Source organism: Plectropomus leopardus, chromosome 15 (genome assembly GCF_026936395.1).
Source record: "Plectropomus leopardus strain MGB_pleo_1.0 chromosome 15, ASM2693639v1, whole genome shotgun sequence".
In the NCBI taxonomy this organism is placed as follows: Eukaryota; Metazoa; Chordata; class Actinopteri; order Perciformes; family Serranidae; genus Plectropomus; species Plectropomus leopardus.
This window is the reverse complement of record NC_142190.1, coordinates 20,682,378-20,709,633: the sequence shown is the minus strand read 5'-3', so window position 1 is coordinate 20,709,633 and position 27,256 is coordinate 20,682,378. Positions and strand designations below refer to the sequence as shown.

At 39.9% G+C, this 27,256-nt stretch overlaps 3 protein-coding genes across 7 annotated transcripts; 2 read left to right on the top strand and 1 right to left on the bottom strand.

The window, feature by feature from the left end:
• Positions 1-17,357, top strand: supt20h (SPT20 homolog, SAGA complex component). Of its 4 annotated transcripts, none has more exons than XM_088088316.1 (24): positions 1-159; positions 666-761; positions 944-979; positions 1,606-1,731; positions 2,308-2,434; positions 2,531-2,634; positions 2,941-3,057; positions 3,215-3,268; positions 4,262-4,401; positions 4,584-4,740; positions 5,154-5,210; positions 5,351-5,428; positions 5,983-6,152; positions 6,869-6,901; positions 7,006-7,117; positions 7,472-7,577; positions 8,792-8,947; positions 9,629-9,941; positions 10,027-10,142; positions 10,940-10,995; positions 11,446-11,520; positions 13,459-13,549; positions 14,258-14,346; positions 16,354-17,357. In XM_088088316.1, exons 2-24 carry the CDS (start codon positions 759-761, stop codon positions 16,498-16,500), a joined length of 2,463 nt encoding a protein of 820 aa, XP_087944442.1. In that variant the 5' UTR covers positions 1-159; positions 666-758; the 3' UTR covers positions 16,501-17,357. The 4 variants fall into 4 exon arrangements, with proteins under 4 accessions (XP_087944442.1, XP_042354956.1, XP_042354955.1 ...); XM_042499022.2 differs by having other exon boundaries at positions 3-159; positions 10,030-10,142; positions 11,410-11,520; XM_042499021.2 differs by having other exon boundaries at positions 3-159; positions 11,410-11,520.
• Positions 17,281-20,294, bottom strand: exosc8 (exosome component 8). The gene is made up of 11 exons (XM_042499024.2): positions 20,181-20,294; positions 19,697-19,733; positions 19,502-19,565; positions 19,328-19,401; positions 19,205-19,250; positions 18,991-19,096; positions 18,845-18,890; positions 18,664-18,760; positions 18,248-18,368; positions 18,054-18,160; positions 17,281-17,493 (listed from the first exon to the last, which is right to left on the bottom strand). The coding sequence occupies exons 1-11, from the start codon at positions 20,195-20,197 to the stop codon at positions 17,375-17,377; spliced, it is 834 nt and encodes a 277-aa protein (XP_042354958.2). The 5' UTR covers positions 20,198-20,294; the 3' UTR covers positions 17,281-17,374.
• alg5 (ALG5 dolichyl-phosphate beta-glucosyltransferase) lies at positions 19,350-27,030 on the top strand. 2 transcript variants are annotated; one of them, XM_088088318.1, is made up of 11 exons: positions 19,350-19,483; positions 19,700-19,759; positions 22,460-22,628; positions 23,017-23,063; positions 23,820-23,888; positions 24,023-24,115; positions 24,226-24,339; positions 24,430-24,489; positions 24,577-24,728; positions 25,909-25,994; positions 26,404-27,030. In XM_088088318.1, exons 3-11 carry the CDS (start codon positions 22,490-22,492, stop codon positions 26,517-26,519), a joined length of 876 nt encoding a protein of 291 aa, XP_087944444.1. In that variant the 5' UTR covers positions 19,350-19,483; positions 19,700-19,759; positions 22,460-22,489; the 3' UTR covers positions 26,520-27,030. The 2 variants fall into 2 exon arrangements, with proteins under 2 accessions (XP_087944444.1, XP_042355212.2); XM_042499278.2 differs by lacking the exons at positions 19,350-19,483; positions 19,700-19,759 and adding an exon at positions 21,334-21,653.
• Positions 27,031-27,256: the final 226 nt, after the last annotated feature.

The following is a 27,256-nucleotide window of genomic DNA, read 5'->3' as shown; positions in this document are numbered from 1 at the left end:
CTCCGCCCACCGCTGCCCAAACCGGAAGTTTAGCTGTTGTTGTCACACTGGAAGAAAATGGCTGCTGCTCCGAGTTTTTTTCAATGAAGACACTGATATTTCAATTTCATTTCGTTTTCTTGCATTGGAGCCACAGTCGACCGCTATGCAACCTAGAAGGCAAGTCCATCCTGCTAGTTGAGATTGACGTCGCTCTATCGGTTTGTGTCTCGGACGACGTAACATCGTTAGCGTAGCTGGTAACTTGCAGCTTGCCCACTAGGAACGGGCTAGCATGCTAACGTTAGCCATGTTAGCCTCAACGGTCAGGCATCAACGAGCTTGTTGCTATTCAGCCTCTCTCCTGACTGGGCTCACAGCCGTCAGAGTTTACTAAACTGAGCTACACCGTTATATCGACGCTGAGACATTTTAGGCGTATATTTACTTCGCTGGAGCATTTAAAGTGTACTCAAATGATGAAACAACTAAGATGAAACAATTTCGCTCGCCAGTCTTCTTAGCTGTTTGTGTGTGGCATCTGCCTGAGTGCCAGCCAGTGTATTTGGCATCTGCACTTTCTTAACAACCCGCCAGCCACACTGAGTGTATCTGTGTGAGTTCATGTGTTATATGCGTTTGTTTGACCGTGCTGCGTGCAATACGTCTCCTGTGTTGCTGTGCAGGGTGTGAATGGTCACTTTAGGAAGGTGACAGTGTGGGGCAGAAAGGACAGCATCGTCTACCGTCACTCGCCTTGCAGCTGGCGGTGGACCACAATGGTAAGTTTCACCTCTTTCAGATAAATGAATCACTATATGTTTAGTAGACATCAACAGTGATGTTTAACGTCAGGTAACGCACCAAACCAGAAACATTCCCCTGGACTTGCACAGCTTGTTTTTACTAATTTGGGAGTTTCCACTGCGACTGATCTGTCTCTTTTTACTCTTACTTTCCAAAGCAACAAGTTTTGGAATATGCATTGGATCGAGCCGAGGTAAAATAAAACATTATTTCATTCTTGTGTGTTTGTATATTTGTAGAAAGATGAAAGAATTAAGCGTCGACATATTATAGGCCTGGGTAATTATTGGGGCCGATATTTGGTATTTTACCGATTGTCTATCGGCATTTTGATTTAATGATCGGTGATCAAATGCATTCATTAAAAAGTGCAAAGAAATTGTCAGCATCGGAGGAACTCTGACTTTGTAAAACATCAGAGAGCTATTGTTATGTATTCCATTTTTTAATTTAAATTACCAGTTGGCTTTATTTTTTTAAAAATACAGGGAACTTGCTGTACATTATGTTGAATATTTCAGTTTTGATTAAACATCTGCTAAAGGCATTTAAATAAACAAGGTTTTGTGTTGGAGTTTGTTATATTCCAAATTCTAAATATTGACAGAAAGATTTTCATTATACATGAATATTGAGTCCAAATATCAGTTATCAGTATCATTAACTACTAAAAATCGGCATCAGCCCTGAAAAACCACTAATGGTCAACCCCTTAAATGTGTTTTATCCCTGTGCAACCTTTGTATGCACTATGTACTATCCGTGTAAGTCACAATCTCGCCTATCATTCTTTAATACAGCATATAATTTGTTTTTCAGTACATTGTTGAAAGTGCTCGACAACGACCAGCCAAAAGAAGAGTTTCATCTGGCGGGAGGAAGAGTTTGTATCAGAAGCTCTATGAGCTGTACATAGAGGAATGTGAGAAAGAGCCAGAGTTAAAGGTTTGTGTTATGCAATTTGACTCTCAGTTATGACTAAGTCATTATGGGCATGCATTAGTCCCTGTTCATTCCAGTCTGTGGGGAAAAACATTGATTTTCAGGACATTAAACTGTCTTGATAATGGTTTCTAAACATGCATGCACATTTGTCAATTTCATGAAAATGTTTAAAGTGTATCAGTGTGGAAAAAAGGTACATCAATCCAGTTTTATTCATACACATAACAATACTAAGCACACACATCCACTAAAACCTCATGAGTAATCACTTTTGCTCTTTTATCATTTGCTACAATATATCACAGTATGCTAACATATTTGTACATTAGCAAATACATGTTATATATTTAACGTAATAAACCAAAGCAATGCTTATCCTTGTCTGAAGTCATCTTTTAGAAAAACATGTGAAACCACTACCTAACAGCATCCACTCAAGGTTAATGTGGGTGGAACACAATGATAGCAAGCTTTTCTCACATATATTTGGCATGGTTACAATATGTGTGAGATTTTTGTAGATAATCTGGAGGGTTTCACTTTTGTTTGTGTTTCCTTTTTGTTGTCCTTCTGAAGAATTTGAGGAGAAATGTGAATCTACTGGAGAAGCTGGTGTCTCAGGAGTCTGTATCATGTCTGGTGGTCAACTTGTACCCTGGGAATGAAGGCTATTCTTTAATGCTCAGGGGCAAAAATGGATCTGGTAAGAGAAGATGGTTAGCCCATTCAGGTTTGTTTTTCTTATCTGTGTACCTCAGTTGTCTCATCTGTAACAATCAATGCTTGTGTTGTTCTCAAGATTCTGAAACCATCCGTCTGCCATATGAAGAAGGAGAACTCCTGGAATACCTAGATGCTGAGGAGTTGCCACCTATTCTGGTGGATCTTTTGGAGAAATCCCAGGTGTGTATGTGTTTATTAAGATGTACAGATGTAAATATGCATGTGCACAAATCATTTTGTAGATGCTGAAATACCCCCCCCCTTTATCAACAATAGATTTAAGATCAAAATCATTTGAATGTGAGGTTACAATAATGTAGATGTGACGCAAATTCAAAAGTTTCAGACCTCTTATTCGTATTTATGTCTTAAATGTAATAAAAGAACAATTACATTTTAATAGTTTAGAATAGTTTGTATTAAGTCTTTCTCAGTAATTTGTGTACCAGCTGCTGGTTGACATCCTCCATATGCAATTTGTCTCAGGTGAACATCTTTCACTGTGGCTGTGTAATAGTTGAAGTGAGAGACTACAGGCAGTCTGGTAATACCAAGATGCCCACCTATCAGAGCAGACACATCCTGCTGCGACCTACCATGCAGGTAAATCTATGGAATACATGGGAATCCTCTTTCACATAGGCCAAAACAAACTGTAGAACAAATGCTTTACTACAGATAAATATGACCTGGAACGAGTGATAATTTGTCAGCTTGCTGATATAACTGAGTTGTTTTTATCTGTCTTTTTGCCCTGCAGACTCTGATCTGTGACGTCCATGCCATGACTAGTGACCACCACAAATGGACGCAGGTAAAGTGTCATGTTTACTATCTCAATGAGAAACAAAACTATTAATTCTGTCTCATTTACTTAAGGCATAATAGTAGGCAAGCATCTCTTGTGTGTCTTGAGTTTTTAAAAAATAATTCTTAAACCCCCAGATATTCATTTGTATATCAATTACTCACCCCGTGTTACGTTAATTCGTGAAGAAAATTTACAAATTAAAATTGTGCATTTAACAACAGCAAAACTACATTGAAACATCTGTTTACAAGCTCTGACACAAGTCGTGCCTTATAATCCACATCTCATTTATTCAGTTGTATGCTCGCTATTTCCCAAACACCCCCAGACAGCCCTTTCCAATGGGGAACTGAACTGAAACTTAAACTTACGAAGGCTCTCTTCAACGCCACACTCCATTGACAAAAACAGTAATTTTGCTTCAAAACACAGGAGCTGCTGGTCTGCCACTGCCTCCAACTGGTAGTTTGTTTGAGTTATTGTGTGATTTTGATGAATCTAAACTAACCCTTTAAAAGAGTAAAATCACACTATAACACAAACTAACCGATCGAGGCAGTGGCTAGACCAGCAGCTTCTGTTTTTAGCGACTTCTAATCACAGTTTTTTTTCAGTGGAGTCTGGCTTGAAGATAGCATTTATAAGTTTTACTCTCAGGTCAGCTCTGTCTGTTTGGGAGGAACTGAGCATGCGACTGGATAAATGAGACTTGGAATTTACTCAATTTCACTACTGTTCTGATACAGTTTTGCTGTTGTTAAAAGTGGACCTGTATGACTCTAAGCCTCTTTAAATTAATCGATCATTTTCTCAATTTTTGGTTTCTCCATTCACCATCGAGGCATGTGAGAAAAACAAAGTTGTCTTCACAAATGGACTGAGCAACATGGACTGAGTAATTGACATACAGATGGTAATTTGGGGGATGGCGTTCTCCTTAAAGCATTAGCACATTGCACAGGTGATTTCGGTATCGTTTGTTTTCCTCTGCTTCAGGATGACAAATTACAGCTGGAAAGTCAGTTGATTTTGGCCACAGCTGAACCTCTGTGCCTGGACCCTTCCATTTCTGTCACCTGCACAGCAAACCGCCTGCTCTACAACAAACAGAAAATGAACACTCGCTCCATGAAACGGTACTGAATACACTCACGCACTCTGTAACCCACTTTGAAATTAGTCATGCCAGAAAATAAATGCTCATTTATGAATGTTCCTCCTTTTGGAAATGAAACACATAAAAATGAAAGCTCTGTGATTGTTAAAAGGAAAAAGTAAGTGAATGGAGCAAGGGCCTTGATCATCGTTTGCATTGTAGGTGTTTCAAGAGGCACTCTCGAGCTGCGCTGAACAGGCAGCAGGAGCTTTCCCATCTGCCCATGCCACCACAGCTACGACTCTATGACTACCTTCAGAGGAGGAAGGAGAGGAAACCTGCTCCTGTCATAGACCTGAAGATCTCAAAGATTGGAAACGTAAGTAGTCAACATGCCCAAGATTTTACAAGCGTGTATACATTGTGTACATACGCAGAAAAGATAGAGTTGACTGAGGCTGTTTACTATTTGGTAGATCCTCTCTAACATGACGTCTGTTCATTCACTAGTCACATTGAAATGAAACTTAAGGAAATGTTGCTTCCCATGATTGTGTTCAGCCATGTTAAAAGTGGTCTGAATACCTCAAGGGAACCCCCAAAATAATTGTTATAAACAAGCTGATATTTCAGATCTGCACTTTTTTTTGTTTACCATTAACTGCTGCTGCAAAACATCTGTTAACTTGCTTAATCACAGGTCAATGCATTTTGTCATTTTGCTCTGACGTTCTTTTTTGCTCAAACCTCTCCGGCTGTCATCCTGGCTTCTCGGTTGTCATCACTTTGCAGTGTGTTGACATGTGGAAGCAGAGCAACTGCCAACTAACTGTACCGAAGGAAATTGATGTAAGTAGCTCAACGGTCCTCTATAACACTGTCATTTACACACTTTAGCCAACACCACTTAAAACCCACTCAAGTCATCGTTTGGCAGTAATAATGTAGGGCATAACAAACCAGATGGATTTGTTGGTGTCCTTCTCTAGGTGGAAAAGTACGCTGTGGTTGAGAAATCTCTGCAGTTGGAGGACTCTCAACCCACTACTGTGATCTGGCCTGCTGAGGTAAGTGTTACAGCAGCATTAACACTCTCTGAGAATACGGGTCAGTGCCCCCATTCCACCACCACACATAGTGCACTATTACCACACAGCCTCTTGGTTTTATACTAAAAGAGGTTTTTGTTTATTTGAAACAATGAGAAGAGTGTGAACTCAGATTCCTTTTTGATGGACCATAAAATGACCACAAAACTGCAGCAAATGTGGAACAGTTCTGAATTCACAGATGCTTTTGCTATTTTTGGAAAAAAAAGACAATACTGAACTACAGATAGATCAGGGACATTGCCTCTGTCCATGAAGTCGGTGGGACTCTTTCATATATTTCCAACATACTTCTTCTCTTATGTAAGTCAGTGAGACAGAGAGTAATGTTTTCAGGGGGCTAGGCTGTGAAACAGGTGGTGTTAGGCAGAGGCAAGGTCACAAGGCCAGTTACTAAACTTTTGACAATGCACATTTTCATTATGCATTTACAATTTACCCATGCTTCTCATTTCTCTCCATCTTCTGCATTTTGTCTTAAAACATTGTCATTTATGTTTTTCTTTACACAGGAAGTCGTAGATGACTACACGTTTGAGTGTGAGGTTGGGGGCCAACCCCAAAGGACCAAGGTGTCTATCTTTCAGTCAATGGGAGACCCACTGGTGTATGGGAAGATCTACTGTGCTAAAGAACCAAAAGCAGAGGAGGACAACACGGACCTAAAGCTCATACATCCCCCGTAAGGACAGTTTGTGAGACAAATTCTACCCTTATATCGCCAGACCACATTGCAGTTGCAAATTCCTTTGGAATTTCTCAGTTCATTTTTTTAATTTCCAAAGGTGTTTTCAGCAGGTTTTCAACATGTGACATAGAGTTGAGTTGCCAGTGACGAGGCCCATCACGGCAAAGTATTACCAGCCAATCAAAGAGTATTAGGCCAGGACACAAGAAAAAATAATGTCTTAGCGACAGACAAATTTAAAAAGGCTACATCACATAGAGATGAGCTGCTGTATTATGAGTTTGTATTTTAGAGTTGTCTTTCAGAAATATGGCAAACACATCTTCTTTCTCAAGAAAAGCTTTAAGTGTAGTTGTTGTTTGTTGTTCTTTTCATAAAAATACATCTTTCCGTTCATTTAATACCAACCAGATAGCGGCTTCAGCAGAAAGTTCTACTTCAGCTGCAGCTATCTCAGTTGTTTTTGAAAATGCCTCAGTAGCGCTTCTCATATTGGTCTTTGTCTTAAACAAGCCCCATATTGGATTGACGGGTGTGATTTGGCTGGCACGCCTCAAGCCGCTGGAAATCGGTCCAAAGCAGTCGCGGACCAGAAGTGTCTGCCAGAGCAAATAAAACCTGCGCTTGTAGAGTCGTCTGGTTTCCAGGCGTAACAAATTTAGCAGACACTCTGAATTCACTTGACTTTGTCTTTTTTATCTCTTTCACAGCTTTCTCATAGGCTCCAAGATAGATGCAGACCGGTGAGTCACCGTTTGCTTTTGTTTAGAAGCTACTCCTGTCAAATACAGTTCTTAAGGTTAAGCTGTTGGAGAGCGTATTATACTTTTTGTGTTCTGTTTTATAGGTTTCTTACTCAGTACAAAGGAGTGTATGAGAGAGATGTGAAGTGTCAGGTCAAGATGTCCCATAACTCAGGCAGCGTGGGACAGGGGCCTCCCTCCCCCAGCAAAGATGAGGTAAGCACTGCCTTGCTTGGATGTAGAAAAAGTTAGAGGTTGCTCTGTGTTTTTCTTTAAAATAGAGTTTGAATGGAATTGACACCTCAACTGATTCATCTAATGGGAGTTTAGTGTGTTACTTTCCTGATATCTTTTTTTGTTTTTGAAGAAACAAATATTAGAATTCTCCTAAAAAATAAACATTGATTTTTAAAGTAAAAAATAATTGTTTTTTAAAGTATATTGAGGTTAATGAGCACTGTGGCTGAAGGATTGACTGTGCTGTTGCAATCACCATTTGTGCAAAGATTACTTTTGTGTTTCTGTTGTGATGCACTTTGGCTAACAAAGTGGTTTAAATGTCATCTGCAGGGTGATGGTATTTCTCCACTTGTCCAGACGTCTGTTTTGGGGAAAGGGGTGAAGCATCGACCCCCTCCCATCAAACTGCCTTCGGGATCAGGCAGCAGCTCCTCAGGTGCGTCTGCGACTCCTGACAAAGATTAAGCGCAAACAAGTGTTGGCTTTGCATGATCCCTGAGAACACTGTGGTAAAAAACAGATACAGTAAGGAGGGGAAAGGGAAAATAGCCTTAGTATTTCAAAAAAAAAAAAAAACAGCAAATATTTCACAGTTCAGAGAACCAAATTCACACCCTTTCTCGAGAGGTCAGCTGGAAGGAAATCTGGAAATTGTCAAAAAACACAAACCAAAGCTAGACAAGAAACACTGGTGGAAAAAGGGTGCAAACAAACCTTAAATGGCAACAAAAAACCTCTGGACTGCATCAGACACCACAGATTGATTAACTCTAGCTGAACAGAAGTGTCTGCAGTAGAGTTTTCCTTTCATGGAGAGCATTTAGACTGCTGGGTCATACTGAGGTCAAATAATACGGGGGAGGGATTGACCCTGCAACATGACGGGTCATGGAAAGGGTCAAGCTGAGGGGCACACTGTATATATTGTCTTATCTTTGTTTTTCAGTTGGGTGTCAAGTACAAAATGCATAAATACTGACTTAGACATGACTGGTAACATATTAAAATGATTTTTCCATGTGATAGGCTTAGTGTAACCACAACAGAGCTATTCCATACTCACTGTTTGTGATTATAGAAAAGATGCAGTTGATACAGTTAAAACTTCAAATATTAGCCTAGTGTCAATTAAACACCCAGTCCCTTTTACTAGTTTGGTGTGGCTACAAATTTTAACAAAGAAACATTAGAAGCCTGTCCTGGTTGCAGTTAATTTTTACAGAAGTTCTTTGGATGTAAAAACTGGGTCCATGGCCACCTGCTGGAGTTAACGTTAGTTAGCTGCTTAGATCACGCATACAAATATAAATGTTTAAACTTTTGTCAGTATGGGCATGTTACACACATGGTTAGCTTGGTAAGATTATCTGCAGTTCAGTCAGTTTTAAAAAACAATTTGATTGTATTTCCCATCTTTTTTAGAGAAAGTTTTGTGTGAAAGGAAATAAAAGCTTGTTTCATACAGTTAAATCCAATTCAGCTTTATTATTTGTCCCATAGGGCAATTTGTGTTACAGCAAGTGTTAAAACATAAAAACACACAGACACCTGTCCCAAATAAAAGCCTGTTGAGTTCAGTGGTCTAAGCAAGTAATAGCACAGGCTATTAATTGAAGTTTTCTGGTATCCCAATTCTTCTTTCATCAACAGGTAATCCATATAGTTCACAAACAACCAGTGGTCTACTCAAGTGTCCTACGCCCCCTCCAGCCAAAAGCCAATCTCTGAACAGGAAGCACTCCATGGAGCTGAGCCAGGTGGGCCTGCTGTCACCTGCGTCCCTCTCCCCCATGAGCTCCACACAGAGTAAGTACAGCTGAGTCTGACTAACTGTTACGGGCTGCTTGCTTTCATCAGTGGCAGTTGTGGGAATGACATGTACTGGAATGTCTTACATCAGCTCCCCTCAGTTCTCCCAAGTTTTCCAGACCTGGATTTTTTGGGACAAATTATGAAAAATGAATTTGACAAGTTTCCAGGTCTTAAGAAAAATGAAAGCGCATGAAAAAGTATAAAACCGCAGGGACGTATCCGATACTTGACAGGCACACGTATACTGCATTTGTGGAAGCACTATAGTTTTATGTATTCTGACTAAAATCAGCTGCTTTGAAAGCCATCATTTAGCCATGTAGTCAGTGTTGTAGATTTTTAGTACTAAAAAATTAACTACTTATATAGCACCTTTTAAAAACAGAGTTTACAAACAGATTTGATAAACAAAGCAAAGTAGAAGCAAGATACCCCAAAGGCAATATAAAAGAAGAAAGCCAGAGAGCAAGTAGGAAGTCAAAAAGTATATGTTAGTGATGCATCTTTGTATTTTGAAGAGCATCTAATCAATTACTAATTTTACAAAATTAGCGTATGATTTTTGTCATGCAATGCTCTTACTTACAAAACTCTATAAGTATCACATGCTGAAAAGTGCCCTTCTCTTTCTTGTTAATTGTTTTGCCTGTTTTGACCCACTTTCCCCAACTTTAGGATCGGGGACCCCGAAGCCATCCACCCCCACACCCACCAACACACCATGCTCAACCCCACACCCCAACGACTCCCTCTCTGCTCCTCTCTCGGTGACCCCTACCCCTTCAGACCCTCCCATGGTTCAGAGCCAGTCGCAGCCCGCCCTCCTTACGTCCTTCGCCCAGCAGCAACTGGCTCTGAGCCAGCCGTTGCCCGTCATGACCATTCCCCTGCCCACCATGGGCACGTCCATCACCACGGGAACCACCTCGTCGCAGGTCATGGCCAACCCAGCAGGACTCAATTTCATCAATGTGGTCAGCTCCGTCTGGTAGGAAAATAAATTGTCTCTGATGCCTCTCTGTCACTTGCCGGCCACTGTCACTTTTCATAATGATCCTGTACTGTGTGTGCAGCAGTCCTCAGACCTTGATGAGCAGCTCTAACCCCATGCTTGGTCCAGGCCTTAACCTGAGTGGAATCTTGCCACCTGGAGGGCTGATGCCCACCATGCAGTCGGCAGCACAGACTGGTAAGAGATTTCAGTGCCCCGTCCCCTTAATAATGACTGTTATCTGTTACGACCAGTCAGCATTTGACCTGCAGACAAACATGCTGCACTAAATGTGAAGTGAGGGCAACAGGGAATTCACCTCCTTCATAATCTTAATTACTTTTCAGTCAGTCCTGTCACCCTCGTTTGTTTTAATCAGCCTTTCATAGAGAGCCTCCTGTGTTTTTCATTTATCTGCTAGTTTCACATCCTCACACTAAAAGACAGAAACACTCTAAACAGCATTGTTAAAACTCGCTCCAAGATTACAGGAGTGACATAAAGGAACTTGACCACTTTTTGCAATCAATAAATCCCCCAGACAGCAACAAGTATTTTAGCTTCTTCTGGATACATTCTCGCAGGTGTATTTTCTCTTTAGCTGTCAGGATGTTGTTACGTTTTACCTGCTTGTGAGGCTAACCCCCATTTGAAATATTTTTTTTCCTCTACAATTTGTCTTTTAAATTCTCTGTAAATGTTATTTTTTTTAATGTTTTTATTAAAAAAGTTTTTATTATATACAATATAGAATATTGTATTATATAAAGGGAAAAATTGGACGTAACCTTGGAAGAAGCATTTCAAAGAGATCCACTTTTCCTAACTGGCTGGGCATGCAACAGGAGTCATTAGTTTCAAAAACACATATACCAAAAACTAACTGAAAGTTGTAATCGTAAATGGAAACACAAGAGGGAGTAAAATAAGCTGAATGGGTCTAGAGTAAAGTTGTTTTTTGTGTTTGGTGAATTTAGCTCTGATTTGTGTTGCAGGGAGTCCTTTTGGCCTGAACAGTAGTGCTGGGTTGAGACCACTGAACCTACTGCAGGTAAGACTCGGTACCACTGATAGCAGCATGCACTGGGTATTTGTTTGGTATAAAGACTGTCCTGATCCTGCACCTCTGTTACCACACCTTGAGTAGTGATGTGCTGTGTTTGTGAATCAACTGCACAGCTCAGTTTCCTCCTCTTTTCCTGCACCTCACTGAATATCCCACGTAGTGAGCATATTGAATAGTTCTAGTTGTGATATTCGGATTGTGGTAATGGTCTAGTTACCCTTTGTCATTTGATTGCTTTGTTAATTCTCCCATCTCCCTCTGCTTTTGTCCTTTTTGCATCATTCCTTTCCCTCTGCCTTTCCTCTCTCCCGTCTCCAACCCTTTATTTGTTGTCTGTTACTCTCCCCCTTTTTGTTTTTTTGGTGTTTGTGTGTGTTTCTTTATGTTATACATCTCCAGATCCCCACTGGTCCTCTCATCTTTAACTCTCTGCAGCAGCAGCAGCTGTCTCAGTTCTCCCCACAGCAGAGTCAGTCAGCCACCTCCAGCCCTCAACAGCAGGGGGAAACGGTGAGACACACTGTTACTGTACATGCACTCGCATACACACACAGTCAATAGAACCATATTAATTGCGACAGTAGAAAACTGCAAATTGTATTATATTAAAACCGGAATTGAAACATTTGAGTTTAATAATGTTAAAGTTAGAAAAAAGTTTCATAAAATATATATAAAAGTTATTTATAGTGTCCATGTTAGCACATATCGAAACTGGGCTCCAAACAATGGCATGGCAAAGTAGATACTGAGATATCAATTGTCTAGAGAGTGTTACAAGTTCACAAAAGTAAAGCAATTCATTTCATAGAGATATTAAAAAAATATGTTATTACCAAGTGTACTTAACTCTGTACTTAAGGGTACGAACCACATTGAGTCAGATATGTGCCCATTGTAATTTGGAAGTGCCTGGAAATGCCCTGAAGCCTGGAGGCAAGTCCTGGAGTTCAAGGTTAAGCAGGAAAGTGCTCTGTTGGCTTCACAGCAAGCCAAAACTATCACTGCAGGGGCGATATAGGACCCAATCCTACGTGATAAATGATAAAAGGACCATTGGGAACCAGAGAGACAACTGATTTCTCGCTTAGTTTTGTGGAATGTCTAAAGACAGAATGACCAGAAGTCCAAAAGGAAGCTACTCTTAATAAAAAGGCGGGGTAAGGATGACCTTGCCGAGCCCCAGACGTTAGTCACAATGAAAACATTTGTTGAATTACCTCATGACAGCTATTGAGATCCCCCCTCATCACACCAGAGCAAGTCTGACCAAATCTGCAAGAAATAACAAGAGAAAAGCCCAGAATCCAGTAGGCTGAGGTGATACTGACATATTCAAGAAAATGCTGTGGGAGAAGCTGTAACCACAGCCAGAACACCTCATAACCACCTAATGATTGTTGTTTCTGGACCCTCATTAGAACTAGCAAAATCAGTATCATCCTTTAAAACTTGGTTTTCTTGGTGTTTTTTTTCTCTTGAACAATAGTATCTTTCTTGTAAAGTACTTTGCAAGTTAAAGGTTTATGGTTGCACGCTTGAAGGTAAAATAGTTTAAACCTTTAAAAAATGTAAAAAAAAACAAAACAAAAAAAAAACAAAAACAGCAGTGTGGAAGTTACAATTTAAAGATTTTTATTATCACATTTTTAGAACTTGTACAAGTGCTTCAAGTTTGCTTTTTGTAGATTTTGTAACTTTCTTTTGAGAAGTGCCATAAAAATACAGTTTCATAAAAGTGTTGAATAACATGGTGAGACACTGCTCATTACTGCCCAAGTCTTTGTTGTCCAAGTGTTATGTGATGGCACTGAACAGGTGTAGGCTTCAATTGTGTGCAGGGTTTCCTGCACATTTATTTATTTGTGGTTGCTGCCAGGGTATCATCATTTGCTGCTGCATATTGTTTTTCTCTTTTGGAGCTGGGTTGCAAATTCTACTCTGGGCACAGACTGAACACTAGAACACCAAGCGCATTGAAAGTTAACCCGTTCATTAATTCAAAACAATAGCGCTCACATTTTAGTGTTGTCCATTATTTATCCAACTAACTTTAGACAAAACCAGCTGTGTTCCAGTGGATTCTGCGTAGGTCTAGTGCTAGTTTTAAAAGTTTGCTCTCGCTCGCCTCTGCAGCAGCTGCTCCTCTGATTCAGCAGTCTGATTTGATCAGCTCTGATCGATCCATCCACGAACTGATCACATGAACACCACGACTTAAACTCAACAAACTGCTGCTGGGGAAAAAAAAAAAGTATGAAGAGTTCCACCTGTGCTGCATTCATGGAGCTGCAAAAATCCCCAAATTCAGAGAGAGGACACAAAATGATTGCAAAGGGACAAAAAAAAACTCAACAACAAAAAAAAAAACAGCTACAGCCACACACAAATTTTAATTATCTGGGAAACGCTTGTGATGTCTTTATTATCCTTTGACTGTTTTTGCAGGGTGACCAGGGGTCAGATCAAAGTTTAGGAAACCAGCAAACAGCGGTCATTAACCTGGGAGTTGGAGGCTTCATGTCTCCACAGGCAGCAGGTACGAACCACATACACACACAGACACACAATCAAAACATACAAATTCCTCTAAAACATTTCTCTTTGTCCAGTCCTTTAGCCTGTCTCAAAACAAATTGACACCATGCCACTAACTAGTACTAATAAGATAAGATTTACTAATGTATTCGTTATTGTAATTACTGTACATCAGGACTCAGTCTCCAACTAAACATGATCATTTTATTAAAGTTAGCCATTGTTCCTCTCAGTTGAGCATGTAACAACTGACAGGAGAGACTCAACTTCCCCTTCTTCTCTGCTACATTCTCTCTTTTTATTTTTTCTCTGTTGTTTTTTGCCCCCACCCTTATTTCTTTCCCCCCTGGACTGCCCTCCTGTCCTCCTTTCTCAACTTGTCCTGCTTATTCACACCTTTACGGCTCACCCCATCTATGCAATTTACCCATGATCCACTTAAAAATGTCCATGGACATTTACCTGTGCTGTTGGCCTCCCTGCTATGTCCCCTCTTTTTGTCTTCTCTCTTTCTTTTCACCTTCTTGTCTTGTGTGGTTATGCATCACTGAAACCGTGACCATCCCTTCTTCCCCCTCAAACTCTTCCCTCTGTTGCCTGTATGTGCATTTTCTCTCTTCATACTTCACTCCATTCCTTCTTCTGTTTCTCTCCCTCTTGCCATCAAATCCTTCCCTCTGGGGTTCCCTCTCCCTCCCCCCCCCCTTAGTGCTGTCCCAGTTGGGCTGTGGGCTGGACGGGTCTGGGCCCCCGCTGCCTTCTCCAAGGCTTCAGCAGCAGCACCAGCCACAGATCCAAGTAATACAGCAACTTTAACATCTATATACACATATACATGTTTTTAAGAACACTGAGTGTAGATTTATCAGCCAACTCTCCATGCCTTTATTTAGCAGGCAGGTGTTTGTTGTTTTACACTATAAGCTGTCAGAGAATAAGAGCAATGAACTTGATGATCAGCATTTAGGTCTAAACAAAAACAAGGATTTCTTCATCTTTCTTTTCACATAACTTTATTTATCATTCATCATCCATCAGACCTGGGTACATTTAAATAGATTTTAAAGAACACTTTGCAAAGAGTTGTCACAGAATAAAAATAAATCTATGGCCCCGACCAAGCTAAATTTTAAGGTTTTGGACTTTTGAAAACATTTTGTTAGCCAACCAACAAAATTTTTTAAAAAGATGTTTACTGTTTTCTTAAAGGTCCAGTGTGTAGGATTTAGGACATCATTTGGTAGTAATGGTATATGATATTCAAAACTATGTTGTGATTAGTTTATTATAACCTAAAAAAAATAATCTTTGTCTTTTTGTTAACCAAAAATGAGTTTATGTCTACATACAGAGTGGGTCCTCTTGCATGTATTCCACCATATCGTTTCTACAGTTGCCGAAAACAGACAAACCAAACACTGGCTCTTGATAGAGCTATTCACATTTTCATTTCAGAGCTGCAATGATCAGTCCACTAATTTATCAGTGGATTGACAGAAAAATAACTATTTTTAGAATTGCTAAAGTAATTTTTCATGCAAGTGTTGCTTTTTTCAGCCTCTCGGATATGGAGATTTCCTGCTTTCCTGTTTCATATATTAAACTGAATATCTCCGGGTTTAGACTGACTAAACAAGAGACATTACCTTGGACTTTGAGAAACTGGAGTGGACATTTTTCACTATTTTCTGATATTTTATAGATCAAACAATTAATTATTCAATCAAGAAAATTATTAGCTGATTAATCAATAATGAAAATAATTGTTGGTTGTGGCCATAGGCCACCATAGTTGTTCTACACACTTGGCATACAGCAGAACTTTCAATTCTGCAACCTCACCGCTAGATTCCACAAAATCTTACACACTGGACCTTTAAATTTGGTTTGTATATACCTTTAAAATCCTAAAGAATAGTGGAGTGTAGATTATGTGCTGTTTTATTTATTTTTACCTCCAACACAAGATAGTAGGTCAAACTGTATCACCCCAGGTCTGTTTTTCATCCAGATTTCTCTGTTGTAGATTCACTCCATCTTGTGTTGTTTGTTTGGTTAATATGTTGTTTGACATAGAGCACAGCAGTCCCAGCACTCCCAGCAACCCACACACCAGAGCTTGTGGCACCTCCAATGGCAGCAACTAACAGGGTGTCGCATTGGGAGGCATGTTCTTACAAAGCAACAGGATCTGAAATATTGTCATTTGGGTGCACACTGTTGAAATGTTGCTGACTGCATCATGACAGATTAGAGACGATAGGCTGTTAAGCATGAATTGTAAGGTGGTTTCAGATATTTTTTTTTTTTTTTTTTTGCCCAGTTGAAGTTGCTGACTTACTCCGAGCAGAAAGCACGGTTGCTGAGCTGCATGTCTGTTTTTTGCCAGGACCACAGGCAATTATGTGTGTCTCCAGAACGCCACTGGTGCTGCTTGACTGTATCCTGCCTCACTCCCCAACACACCCCACCTTGTCCCAAATCTGTATCTCTACTTTCTCCTCCCTCCCCTCTGCAACCCATTAACCACTCTTCTGTGTTTCTCCGCACACTCCTCTTGTATGTCGTACCAGGCTTTAGTTGAGCTTCACTAACCCATGCCACTCACAGACGTTCTATGGCACAGAACATTCTGCTGGTAATTTGATTCCAGTTTCAGTGAGGGAGTCTGGTGCCAGTGAATGTGTTTTTATCATGCCGTAGATGCTAACACATACATCCATTGACAAAAACATGCATTTGCGAGTGGTGACATACTGAAATCTCCTCTGATGTTTTCTGTATCTTTCTCCTGCACTGGTACAGTTGCAATTCTTGCAGCACCAAATGCAGCAGCAGCAAATGGCTATGGGAGCAGCAGCTCCGCAGGGGGGAGTGCCACGGCAACATACCGCCAACCAACCAAGAAGTAAGAGGAAGAGGAGCATGCCACAGCCCCTCCCTAAGTCATGACAGACTAAAATCACACTAAAACCTTCCCCCAGCTACACGAGGACGTGAATGATCCATACTGTGCTCTTTGTCTGCCTCACTGTGGAGACTGCAGACAAAAAAAAAAAATTGTCCTTTCTGTGTCTTTTTCTAGCTGACAAATTTGTATGTAATGGTTGTGTGAGGTTTTGGAGAACCAAAACTGTGTCCACCATAGAGGATGGGGTTTTTTTAGAACAGAGAGCCCTACACTTAAAGAACCGTAGTGATATTTTTTGAGATGAAACAGAATAAGATGGTTCTCGTAGGTAGCAGGCTTTCACAATAACACATTGCCCCTTCAGGAAGACTTTTCTCTATCGGGGACCGCAGGACTGAAGGGATTATGAATGCACATTCTCAGAGGATTCCTTGTGAGCCTGCCTGATCCTCCTGCCTCTGCTTGGTTGACCCCGGTAGAAACTGCCCTTTAAGCACGGATCCCAGTGAGCTTATTGACACCAAATCCTCCATATAACCATTACATGTGAAAATGCAAATCTGATCTTGGAGTAGTGCCTGGGGGCAGCTCTCTACCTCTCAGTCTGTTGGAAGTCTTTCTTCTGTTAGCCATCCAGGCACAGGGCTCAACCGAGGACTCAAGATGAACATGCAAAGACGGTGTACCTGCTTTTGTACAGCACATTTTGAAAAAGGCATTTCCTTTTAATTACTTTAGGGAGCCATGAGCGTATTCTTACGAGACATCAAGTGTGTGTGTGTGAGACATTTCTGGACACTGAGAAATAATTTTTTAAGCAGTCTTTGTCAGCAGTTTTATTGTTATTAAAAAAAAAGAATATATATTGACAGTGGAAAATACAGCTTTTAGATAAAAAGCGTCGTCTGAGGCTATTCATTGTGCCATTTTCACACTATGTATGACTTTGTCGATGAGTTTTTGGATCTCTCTTTGTCGTGCCGTTGCTCTGCTGATACACTCCTGCAGCTTCTCCGCTGACAGTGACGTTCCACCTGAGGAAAAGGAGAAGATTATTAGCAGCATTGTCCGTTTTTTTTTTGTTTTTTTTCTAGGTCCTTTAAGGACTTAAAATATCTTCTTTTGTCTTTTTTTAGATAATTTTTTTGGGGACATCTTGTGCTTATTGATTCTATAGCTTAAGAGAGAACGGAAAGGTGGGAGAGAGAAATCTGAATCTGACAGAAATGGAAACAACCAGCAACACAAGGAGGCGGTAGTGAGAATCTAGACTATAAAAGTTTCCGATACATTTAATATTTTTAATTGATTCTGATGACTAAAAGTGACTTTTAGTCATTTTTCCAAATTATCTGACTCTAAAAAGACTACTGAAGTACATAATAAACCCCACAATGAGCTAGACTAATGGTATAAATTAAAATTTATTTTCTGTACACAAAAAACTATGTAGGGTAGATCTGCTTCTTCAGCTCTACATTTTTAACAGTTGGGAGTTCCTGCTGAGTTTGTCCTTTATATAGTCAATAACAAATTGGATTCCCACTGAGTATAAGCTGCTCAGAGAGGCGAATCATTACGCTGTGTTTCTGACCTGGTTTGTGAACAACGCAGAGCCGATCCTCCTCATCTGTCACCACAGTGAGGTGAGCGGTGGACAGCGTCTCCTCCTCAGCTGTGGGGTCTACGATCAGTATAGAGCTGCACAGACAGCAGGACGGGATTACACAACACAGAATACATTTTTTTTTAAATCCTGTCTAGACAAAGTAAAAATCTTTCACTTACTCATCAAAGACACAAAAAGAGGCCCCAACAGGATGCTTGTGAATATGCAGCCCACGTCTCTTTTCTAAATTTACTTCTGGCACACCAGTCTCTGTGCTGATGGTGACTTCTGGGAGTTGTGCTGTGGGGAGCAGGGAAACTGTAAATATACTTAAAAAACACAGATCTCTTTGTGGCCGAGAACTAAAAGTGGGAGGGAGGATAGTTGAGTGCATGGACTTGAGTATTTGCTAGAATAATACTGCAATAAACAAACAAACAAAAAAAAAAAAGTTATATGAGAGGCAAAGGTTCACGATCATGGACAAATTACTATAAATACTGGACACACTTAAAAACAAGTAATTGCATGTGTTTTCATTTTAGTTGTGATAACAGTGAACTTTATTGCTACCAGTTTTGTTTACAGCACGTACTGTTCTTCAGTGCAGCCAGCAGAGCGATGACACACGCATCCAACACATTGCCATCACAGTCGAGACACATCATGTCACAGTAGAGCACCCAGCAGAGCTACAACCAAAATGTGCAGAATCAGGACCAGCGACACAACATAAACAACAGTCTCACATCACCAGAGTATGTGCTTGGATTTACCTTTCCCCTCTCAATGCACAGGTCCTCAGTTTGCATCACCTCAGAGCTGCAACACCCATATAAAAACCATAAGTAACAGGCATGAAGAGGTTAAGCTGACACAATGGTGCTGTGAAATGAAAAATGTGTGTTAAAGTCTCTCACACCTTTCAATAACATCAGCGATGAACTGGCTGGCAGCCTGAGCCTGCTCTCCTGGTGGACCCGGTCGAAACCGAGAGGAACACAGCGGCGGTAGGTCCACATTGGGCACTGACGAGGGGAGAGAGCACTGCAGTCAGTTTTTTTCTTTGTTTACTTGGACCCCCTTTAGTGTGTGTCACCTTAAATCAACATTTGAACCCTTCAAACTGTACTTGCCTATGTATCCTTTACCAGGTGTCTCCACTAGAGGGTTTGCCAGCTCCTGGATAAAGAAACACAAGAAATCATTTGGCTCACCTGATTCAGATTCATTGAAATGGTGTGTTAATGATCATTTACCGCTTTGATCCCACAGATGACTGTGGTGTTTCCAACTTTAACCAGGGCTGAGCCATCTGCAGTGGATATGGACCCTGGACAGAGCAGTCACACAGAGAAAATTACCCCATGAAGACTAACAAACACAAACAAAGTACTACATAAGTGATACTGAGGGTAAGAACAGTGTCTTGCCTATGTTTAGTGTTGTGGTTCTGAATTCGGACAGCTCCCGTCCATCAGGTCGACAGTTTTCTTTCTGAAAAGGACACATTTGAATGTTATATGACTGCTGATACTGACATGAATGATACACAGGAAATCATAACCAGTCACTGCAAAACAAGCTTATGTCAACTGTGTGAATAATTTTGTGTTTTAATCACTGACCAGAAAGCTCCTGTGGTACTCCAGAGGCTCTGCAATCCTGCAAGTGTTCAAGATTACAGTGAGGTATGCACACAGATAGAAACAGCTTCACATTTGTCCGCAGTGACAGATCTACTTATTTGCCTTTAATTCAGAATTCAGTTTATGACCAATAACTGTTAGAAACGCCTGCGATCAGATCAATGACAATACGACAGTGAGAAAAGTCCCATTAAATGGTCTAGTTACTGCCTCTGTGGTGTATTAGCTCAGTATTCAGCAGCCACACATATATAACAGTACTCTGTAAATGTATAAACTGCGGCAGGAATCAGCAGAACAGGACACAACTCCTTAACAGGTCTGAATGAAGTGCGCTTATTTTTCTAACAACAGATCCGATCAGATCTGGTGCCATAAATAAATGAATTGAACATCTACTTAAACGTAAAATACACAATAAGTGCTACTTTCGGTGTAATAGCCTCTGTCTTATTAGTCTTACTTGAAACCAGCCGCCATGATGTTTTGATTGACCACGTGGTTTTGATGTACGCACTACGGTAGCCGGAAGGTGTTCTGCTTGTCCGCCGAGACTTGTACGCTCCTCGCGGGAGCGCGCACAACATATAGCGAAAGCTGCCAGACATGATTTGTACGGCAAAGTACATTTTAAAAACGATATAATCTTTCTTTTTTCTTTTTATTAGACCTTTATGTGATATCTGCCTTTCAATTATTATTTACCCTAAAATGATAAACGGTCTTCAAAGAAACCAACTGGGATTTCTGTCTGTTTTTTCTCTTGGTTTATCAAGGTTTCTTAGTTTGAATGGCTTTGTAAATAACATCGTAGATAAATCCAATAGGCTAAATACCTCAATTACATATTATTTTACATTTGGTCCTCGTTATCTTTTTTCGAAGAAAACGTTTTAAAAATTATTATGCAATTAAAATTACATGTTTGTCAGTTTCATTGTGCTTATTAAATGAGTTTGATATCAGTCAAAACTCACTGAATAATACATTTTCAGTAAACACAGCAATGTGAGAGTTTCTATTTGAAGTATAGCTTACTTGAATCATTAATGTAAGTGGCAGTAAAACAGCTTATGCTCTGAGGTAAACAGCCATGAAGCAGGTATATGACGGACGTTTGTAGGATTTTGGGTCTTTTCTTGGATTTTAGGACTTTTCTAGAACATCGGGGGTTTGAGCTATGGCCTCTGTTGGGGGGGGGATCTTCCACTGGCACTTTTTTGATAAACAGGCTCTGCTTTGATGCTTTTTTGTGCACTCTGGCCCCTTATGTATACTAAAAGCCCCCAAACAATTCAAAGCGTGAATGACTTTATTTTTATGATGAATTAAAAATGGTTGGTAACCACCCAGCACCTCACTGCCCGCAGGCTAGAGCTTTGCTTATTTTGACAAAAATAAATGATAAGATGGATAAATTCAATTAGATAGTGTTTGTGGAAATTAAAACCTCCCAAATCCAAGTATAAGATTATTTGATGACTCTTATGTTGTTGCGGTCGTTTCCACTCCTGCCCGGTAGGTGGCAGTGTGACGTCACTGCCGGCCGTCGCGAGGCCGCTCGGTGCTCTCTTGCCTCAGACTGATGATGTGTCGAGAAATCCAAATCGCTGTCACTTCCGCGTCGCCGCTGTGTGCAGTTGTGATTGGAAGTGGAGCTGTCTGAACTTCCCACAGAGTAATGGAAATTTAAGGGCTCTTGTTTGTTGCTTCCACCTTCTAAACAATCTCCTAAGCTTGTTTTTTCTTGCGTATCTTGAAAAGTCAGAGGACCGACAGCAAGACAAGAAGAAAGACAAAAGAAAGCAAGCTAGCTTTTTAGCTAGCCACTTGTGTGCTGGTCTGTCAGTGGCTGCAGGCTAACTTATGGAAAATGGATTTTCTCTGTGAAATATTTCAAGCCTTAGTCGCATTGGCAGCTCTTTGCTTAATTGTGGTAAGTAGTTATAATGCTTACTTATTACAGTGTTGGCAGAGAAGTGTTGTTAGTTGTTTTAGAAAATGTTTGATATCTGAAATGTGAAGCAAAAGCTGCTGCACCCACTGACAATGTCTGACAGTGTGGATCTCCTTCTCCGTCTGCTTTTTTCCCGTTTAAGAAGTCTTTGAGCAATATATTCAACCTGTAACTCCCCCTACACTGAATGTTGTTTCTTTCTGTGTATGAAACACTAAAATGCAGGTGTTTATCCTGAGCAATTTATGGCTTAAATGTTACAAATCAGCAGCAAAAGTTAAACGCTTATATGTTGTAAACAATTCTCAGAAGAGCTAAAATCCATTGTAAGTAACATAATGGAAAAAAAGACAAAAATTTGATCTAGATTGATTAGAAGAAAAACAAAATTAAAATAGATTCATTCCACCATATGATATGGAAATGCAAAAACAAGTAAAGAATAAATTTAGAAAACAAACTGTAAATACCATGTAACAAAAAGAAGATGTAGGACATTTAATCAAAGTATAACACAAGATAAAAACAAAGTTGATGAGACTTATTTCTGGCCGCCCTAGACAATGGTAACAACAGAGACTGTTCCTCTGCTATGTGACACAATATAGTTGAAGCTCTGAGATGCAGATTTAGTTATCATAGGTGTTACACATTATACAAATAGTATACACTTTAAAATCTTAAATACTATCCCACTGCTCTCTTCATTTTTTTTTTTACACAAACTCTAAAGTGCCCACAGCAAGAGCAACAAGAGTGCAATTCTCATATTTCTTGCTTTTCAGGTGTTCATAATAGCACACGTCACTGCTGGAATGGTGAACCTCACACGCCATGAGAAGGAGAAATACTACCTCACCCCAACAGGAGAAAAGGAGCTTTTCCCCAGCCTGCATGATCCCTATTCCAGGGAGCTCTCTGTGGTGATCCCGGCCTACAACGAGGAACTCAGAAGTGAGTGATGGGGATTTCCTGTCAGGAAACTCTTCTCAGTAACTGGTGCAGCATGTGATTTTTACATGTTGATGCCCTATCAACGTTCAGTTTTGCTTGACATTGACAGTATACATAAGGAATATTAAGGATAGAGTACATTACAAGTCTGTGTTTTAAGGACCTTCATTTGCATCTTCATTATTCCTCCAGCTAAAAATTAAAAAATGCACAGTTTACTGTGTTTTTATTGATAAATTGTGCACCAACAAGTGACTATAAAGCATTCAGTTACCATCCATGTAGTTGCAGATTAAATCCAATAATCTTGTTCTCTCAGGCTTCATTTCACTGCACACCTGCTGAAGGTAACTGATGCTAATACATGCATGGCTATATGTCATTACAGTGCCTGTGATGTTGGATGAAGCTATGGAGTACTTGGAAAACAGACAGGTAAGTCTTTAGCCTCATTTAGACAACTAAATCCTAATGATACGTTTATTGCTGATTGTTCAAAGGCACACAGTTTAAGAGGTCTTAAATAATCTAATCAATGATAGCATGAGGAGCAGTTTTATCATCCTCTTAAACTGGGTTCCAACAGATCCTTAAAAAGTCTTAAGAGGCCTTAAATTAATTCATTTAAAAATAAGGCCTTAATTTGCATTTAAATGTCTTATATCAATCTTTCAAAAGCCTTAAAAATGCCAAGACCATATATATATATAAGAATATTATGAATCATTATTTCAGATGTAACATTGTAAAATCTCAAAATAATGAGTAATATCTTGTTTTTGTATATGTTACCAAATGCCTCTTGCATGAACGCAGATCAGGATAGTTGGTTTTAACTTTTTCTGTCAACATTCGAAGCAGATAATCCGACATTTTATTTTGACATGTTACAATAGACATTTAAATGAAATTGTCCCTACCCCTAAATAATTTATGTTAGTTCATGTTTTTTTCTTGTAATTTTGTGTTATTGTAAAATTGGTCTTAAATCCAGAGTGGCATTAAAAACATCTTTAAAAGTTTTAAATCTAACTTGCCTTAAGCTGTAGGAACCCTGTTAAAAGCGAGGTTATCTCAGCTGAGAAAGCTCAAATGGCTGGATCAGTTATTCTCAAAGTAACCACTAGGTGGAAGCAATTAGCTTAAAAATGCCTGATGTGAAATAACCCTCATGTTGTTTCCTCACTGCAGAAACAGCATTCTTCTTTCACCTATGAGGTCATCGTGGTTGACGATGGCAGCAAAGACAAAACCACAGAGGTGATCATTTTAAGTCTTCGTTTGGAAAATATTTCACCAAGAGTTCTATTTTTGCTCCGCTCACTTCTGCATAACCAATCATGTCAAAGTGATACCAGAAGAGATTTTTATTTTCTGTTGTGCTGTGCTGTCAGGTTGCTTTGCGGTACAGTAGGAAGTATGGTGCTGACAAAGTTCGGGTCCTGACGCTGGTGGAGAACAGGGGGAAAGGAGGAGCTGTGCGGATGGTGAGACTGTAGATATGAAACTATGGTATTTCTGAGTGCGGCACAAAAGCAACAGTAAGGATTTGACTTTGTGTTGATTTTATAAGTGTTTTTTCTCTCTCTTACTTAAGGGAACTATGAGCTCCAGAGGGAAAGTCATTCTTATGGCAGACGCTGACGGAGCCACAAAGTTTTCTGACATTGAGAAAGTGGAGGCTGGACTTAATGACCTCAACCCTAAACTGGTGCGGACTCTATTCCGTCTGTTCCTTCTCACATGCATGTATCAAAAGAAGGTGGTTTGTCCTAATAATAAAGCACATCTGTACATTTAGGAGAACATGGCCATTTCCTGTGGTTCCAGAGCTCACCTGGAGCAAGAATCAGTAGCTCAGGTAACTGTAGCCTCATCTGTTTTTGTAGTTTTTCTCAGACTGTGTCCATCTAACCTTTAAATAACCAGTGTTGTGTTTCCGCCATAGCGATCTGTGTTTCGTACATTCCTCATGTATGGCTTTCACTTCCTGGTGTGGTTCTTTTGTGTGAGAGGGATCAGAGACACACAGTGTGGCTTCAAGCTTTTCACACGTGAGGCAGCGCTCAAGACCTTCTCTTCTCTCCACGTGGAGCGATGGTAACGACTCGCACTCAACCATGGACACTTTACTTTGTTCAATGATGCAACAATAACCAGTGTTTGTTTGAGGAAGGGCTGCCCCACTTACCAGCCCCCCCGCCCCACTGACCAATGAGAAATTATTGATTTCATTCTGGGGTTTTTTTTAATAAAAGATATCTCTTTATAAAAAATGAGAAAAAACAAATCAAGTTGAAATAATGTCCCATTATCATGTATACTTTAAGTATTGTGTTTATCAACATTGTAGTGTTATTTCCACTTTATCCTTTCTTAGTTTATCTTTCAAAAGACTGCATTATTCACTTTAGTTTTAGCACGCAAAGATGCAGCACGACACACTTTATTTAAGTTCTTTCGAAGAGATGAACACCGTTAACCTGATGGCTTAGGCGATGCAGAGACATCAGACGCTGCCTCAGAACTACCTGCAAAGCGCATCAGCTGACTGATAAGTCTGCAGTCAAGTCCACCGTCACTCACATCTCAAAAGTGAAACCAGCTGCAGCTAAAGTTGGAGTACACCTGTTTTCTGACCTTAAACAAATTGGAACGGACCAGAATACACATGACTGTGTCAGCATTTCAGAATCAAGTGTCAACATAGATAATAAACAAAATACTTTTATGGAAATTAGATTGATTTATTTTTTTATTATTTACCTTATGAATAGGAAATCCCACTAAATTGTCAGGCAAATGTATTATTTGATTTGCTGTGAGAAAAAAATCAATCCTGACACTGATCTCTAGCTACATACAGGCTCAAAATCAAGCATTTATATCAATGTGGAGAAGTGTCAATATTGAAGTACCACATTTGTGCCTTGAAAAAGCTACATTTCTCAAAAGCTGAGGTTTGACATTCGTAAAATCAGCTATGTTTGTTCCGAGCAAACACCAGCAAACTTCAGACAACCTTTTTTTAATGTTATGTAGTTAAGACTTAAGAATGTCAGCAATTGACTCGAAATTTACCGTCTTTTTAGCTATTACTCAATTAAAATATGGACCATGTACCCTATCTATCCACGTCAAACACTTGTATGGGTGTGTAGGGGCTATAATACTGTCTGATAAAGGTTGCTGTGACTAGCAAGGCTATGCATTGTTTAAAAAGTGAATTGTAATGCAACTTTTGAACATCTGTCGTGCACTTTTATCCCTCTTCTCGCAGGGCTTTTGATGTGGAGCTCCTGTATATTGCCCAGTGTTTTAAAATCCCAATAGCAGAAGTGGCGGTCAACTGGACTGAAATAGAAGGTAGGATTTTCATGGAACATGTGGACATGTGTCCTCCCATCATGCATTCTACTGTTGTTCTATAAATATCTCTGCTGGATGCTTGTGTATGTCTGTGACGAGTTGATTTTGCATATCTTCTAGTATTTCCTCACTTTTCTGAACATTTTTTTTAATGGTTGCACATTCTCTTTGAATTTTGTTCTCTTTTGTTTTGTTCATCTGTTTTTGATTGACATTAAAAATGTGAGTATTTCTTTCCCATCAATGCTTCACTCAGTTTCTAAAATACATTTTCCTGCTTGGTACTATTTGATGTGTCTTCTGGTGGAATATTTCATGGCCTATCGGCAGTCAGTGTCAGCACACTGGCATATTTCCTGTCAAAGTATGATTTCAGAATGAAGTGTTTGTGTGTTTGCTCTTCTAGGGTCCAAGCTGGTCCCATTTTGGAGCTGGCTGCAGATGGGACGAGACCTGATTTTCATTCGCCTGCGTTACCTCACCGGAGCCTGGAAGCTGCAGTCACCAGAAAAGACTGACTAGCTAATCAAGACAAGCTCTGGTGTCCTAGAGACAGCCTATGATAGGGTCATCGAGCCTTTGGATGAGGTGGGATTAATAACTGTGTCCATCATTCACTGTAATAAACAGCAAAGTACAATATATCACATCCGTGTCCTCTTCAGGCATCACTGGATGTGACTTAGTGACACAGTTGCGAGTTCTTCTTGGTTCTGCCTTTAATTTTTTTTATTTGGATTTTGGCTTGTGATGGCCGCCGTTACACGCACATTTCTGTCGCCACGGCTTACAGAATGTCTGTATGACTGATGTACTAAGTTACTTTATGTTTTATTTTGTGGCCAATCAGCTGTAAGAGAGAGACTCGTAGTGAAATACGGAGGATCTGATGATCTGTGTGTCATGATTCGGACAGGTAGAATGAATGTTACTCTGAGATTTTCAAAAAGGGAGGGGTTGTATTTTTTAGGAAACATGGCTGTGGATTGATGGGTTGGATGACTTGAACCAAAATAAAAATGTCATTGATTTATGATTTGCTAATCATTTTTAACCTACTAAAGACAGTGGCAACAATTAGTCGATTTTTTTAATTGGTCAACACAAGGTGAAAGATATATTATACAGGATTTAAAATAAAAAGGCAATGTACATACTGAAGTAATTACTCTGTCATCACTTATGACCCCCTAGAAGTGTGTGGCAGTGAATTTTCTGCAGAAACTCAGCCCTCTGTCTGTATATTAGTATTTTCTTCT

What these genes read in the sequence shown, in the direction of transcription:
- supt20h (XM_042499021.2), top strand. An exon ending in ACCACCACAAATGGACGCAG is followed by an intron (nt 3,269 to 4,261) that starts GTAAAGTGTCAT and finishes CCTCTGCTTCAG; the next exon opens with GATGACAAATTACAGCTGGA. An exon ending in TCCAAGATAGATGCAGACCG is followed by an intron (nt 6,902 to 7,005) that starts GTGAGTCACCGT and finishes TCTGTTTTATAG; the next exon opens with GTTTCTTACTCAGTACAAAG.
- exosc8 (XM_042499024.2), bottom strand. An exon ending in AGTACCACAGGAGCTTTCTG is followed by an intron (nt 19,566 to 19,696) that starts GTCAGTGATTAA and finishes TGTCCTTTTCAG; the next exon opens with AAAGAAAACTGTCGACCTGA. An exon ending in GCTGGCTGCACTGAAGAACA is followed by an intron (nt 18,369 to 18,663) that starts GTACGTGCTGTA and finishes TGCTCCCCACAG; the next exon opens with CACAACTCCCAGAAGTCACC.
- alg5 (XM_042499278.2), top strand. Translation starts at nt 21,591, where the DNA reads ATGGATTTTCTCTGTGAAATATTTCAAGCCTTAGTCGCATTGGCAGCT. An exon ending in CAGCTCTTTGCTTAATTGTG is followed by an intron (nt 21,654 to 22,459) that starts GTAAGTAGTTAT and finishes CTTGCTTTTCAG; the next exon opens with GTGTTCATAATAGCACACGT. An exon ending in CAACTGGACTGAAATAGAAG is followed by an intron (nt 25,995 to 26,403) that starts GTAGGATTTTCA and finishes TTGCTCTTCTAG; the next exon opens with GGTCCAAGCTGGTCCCATTT.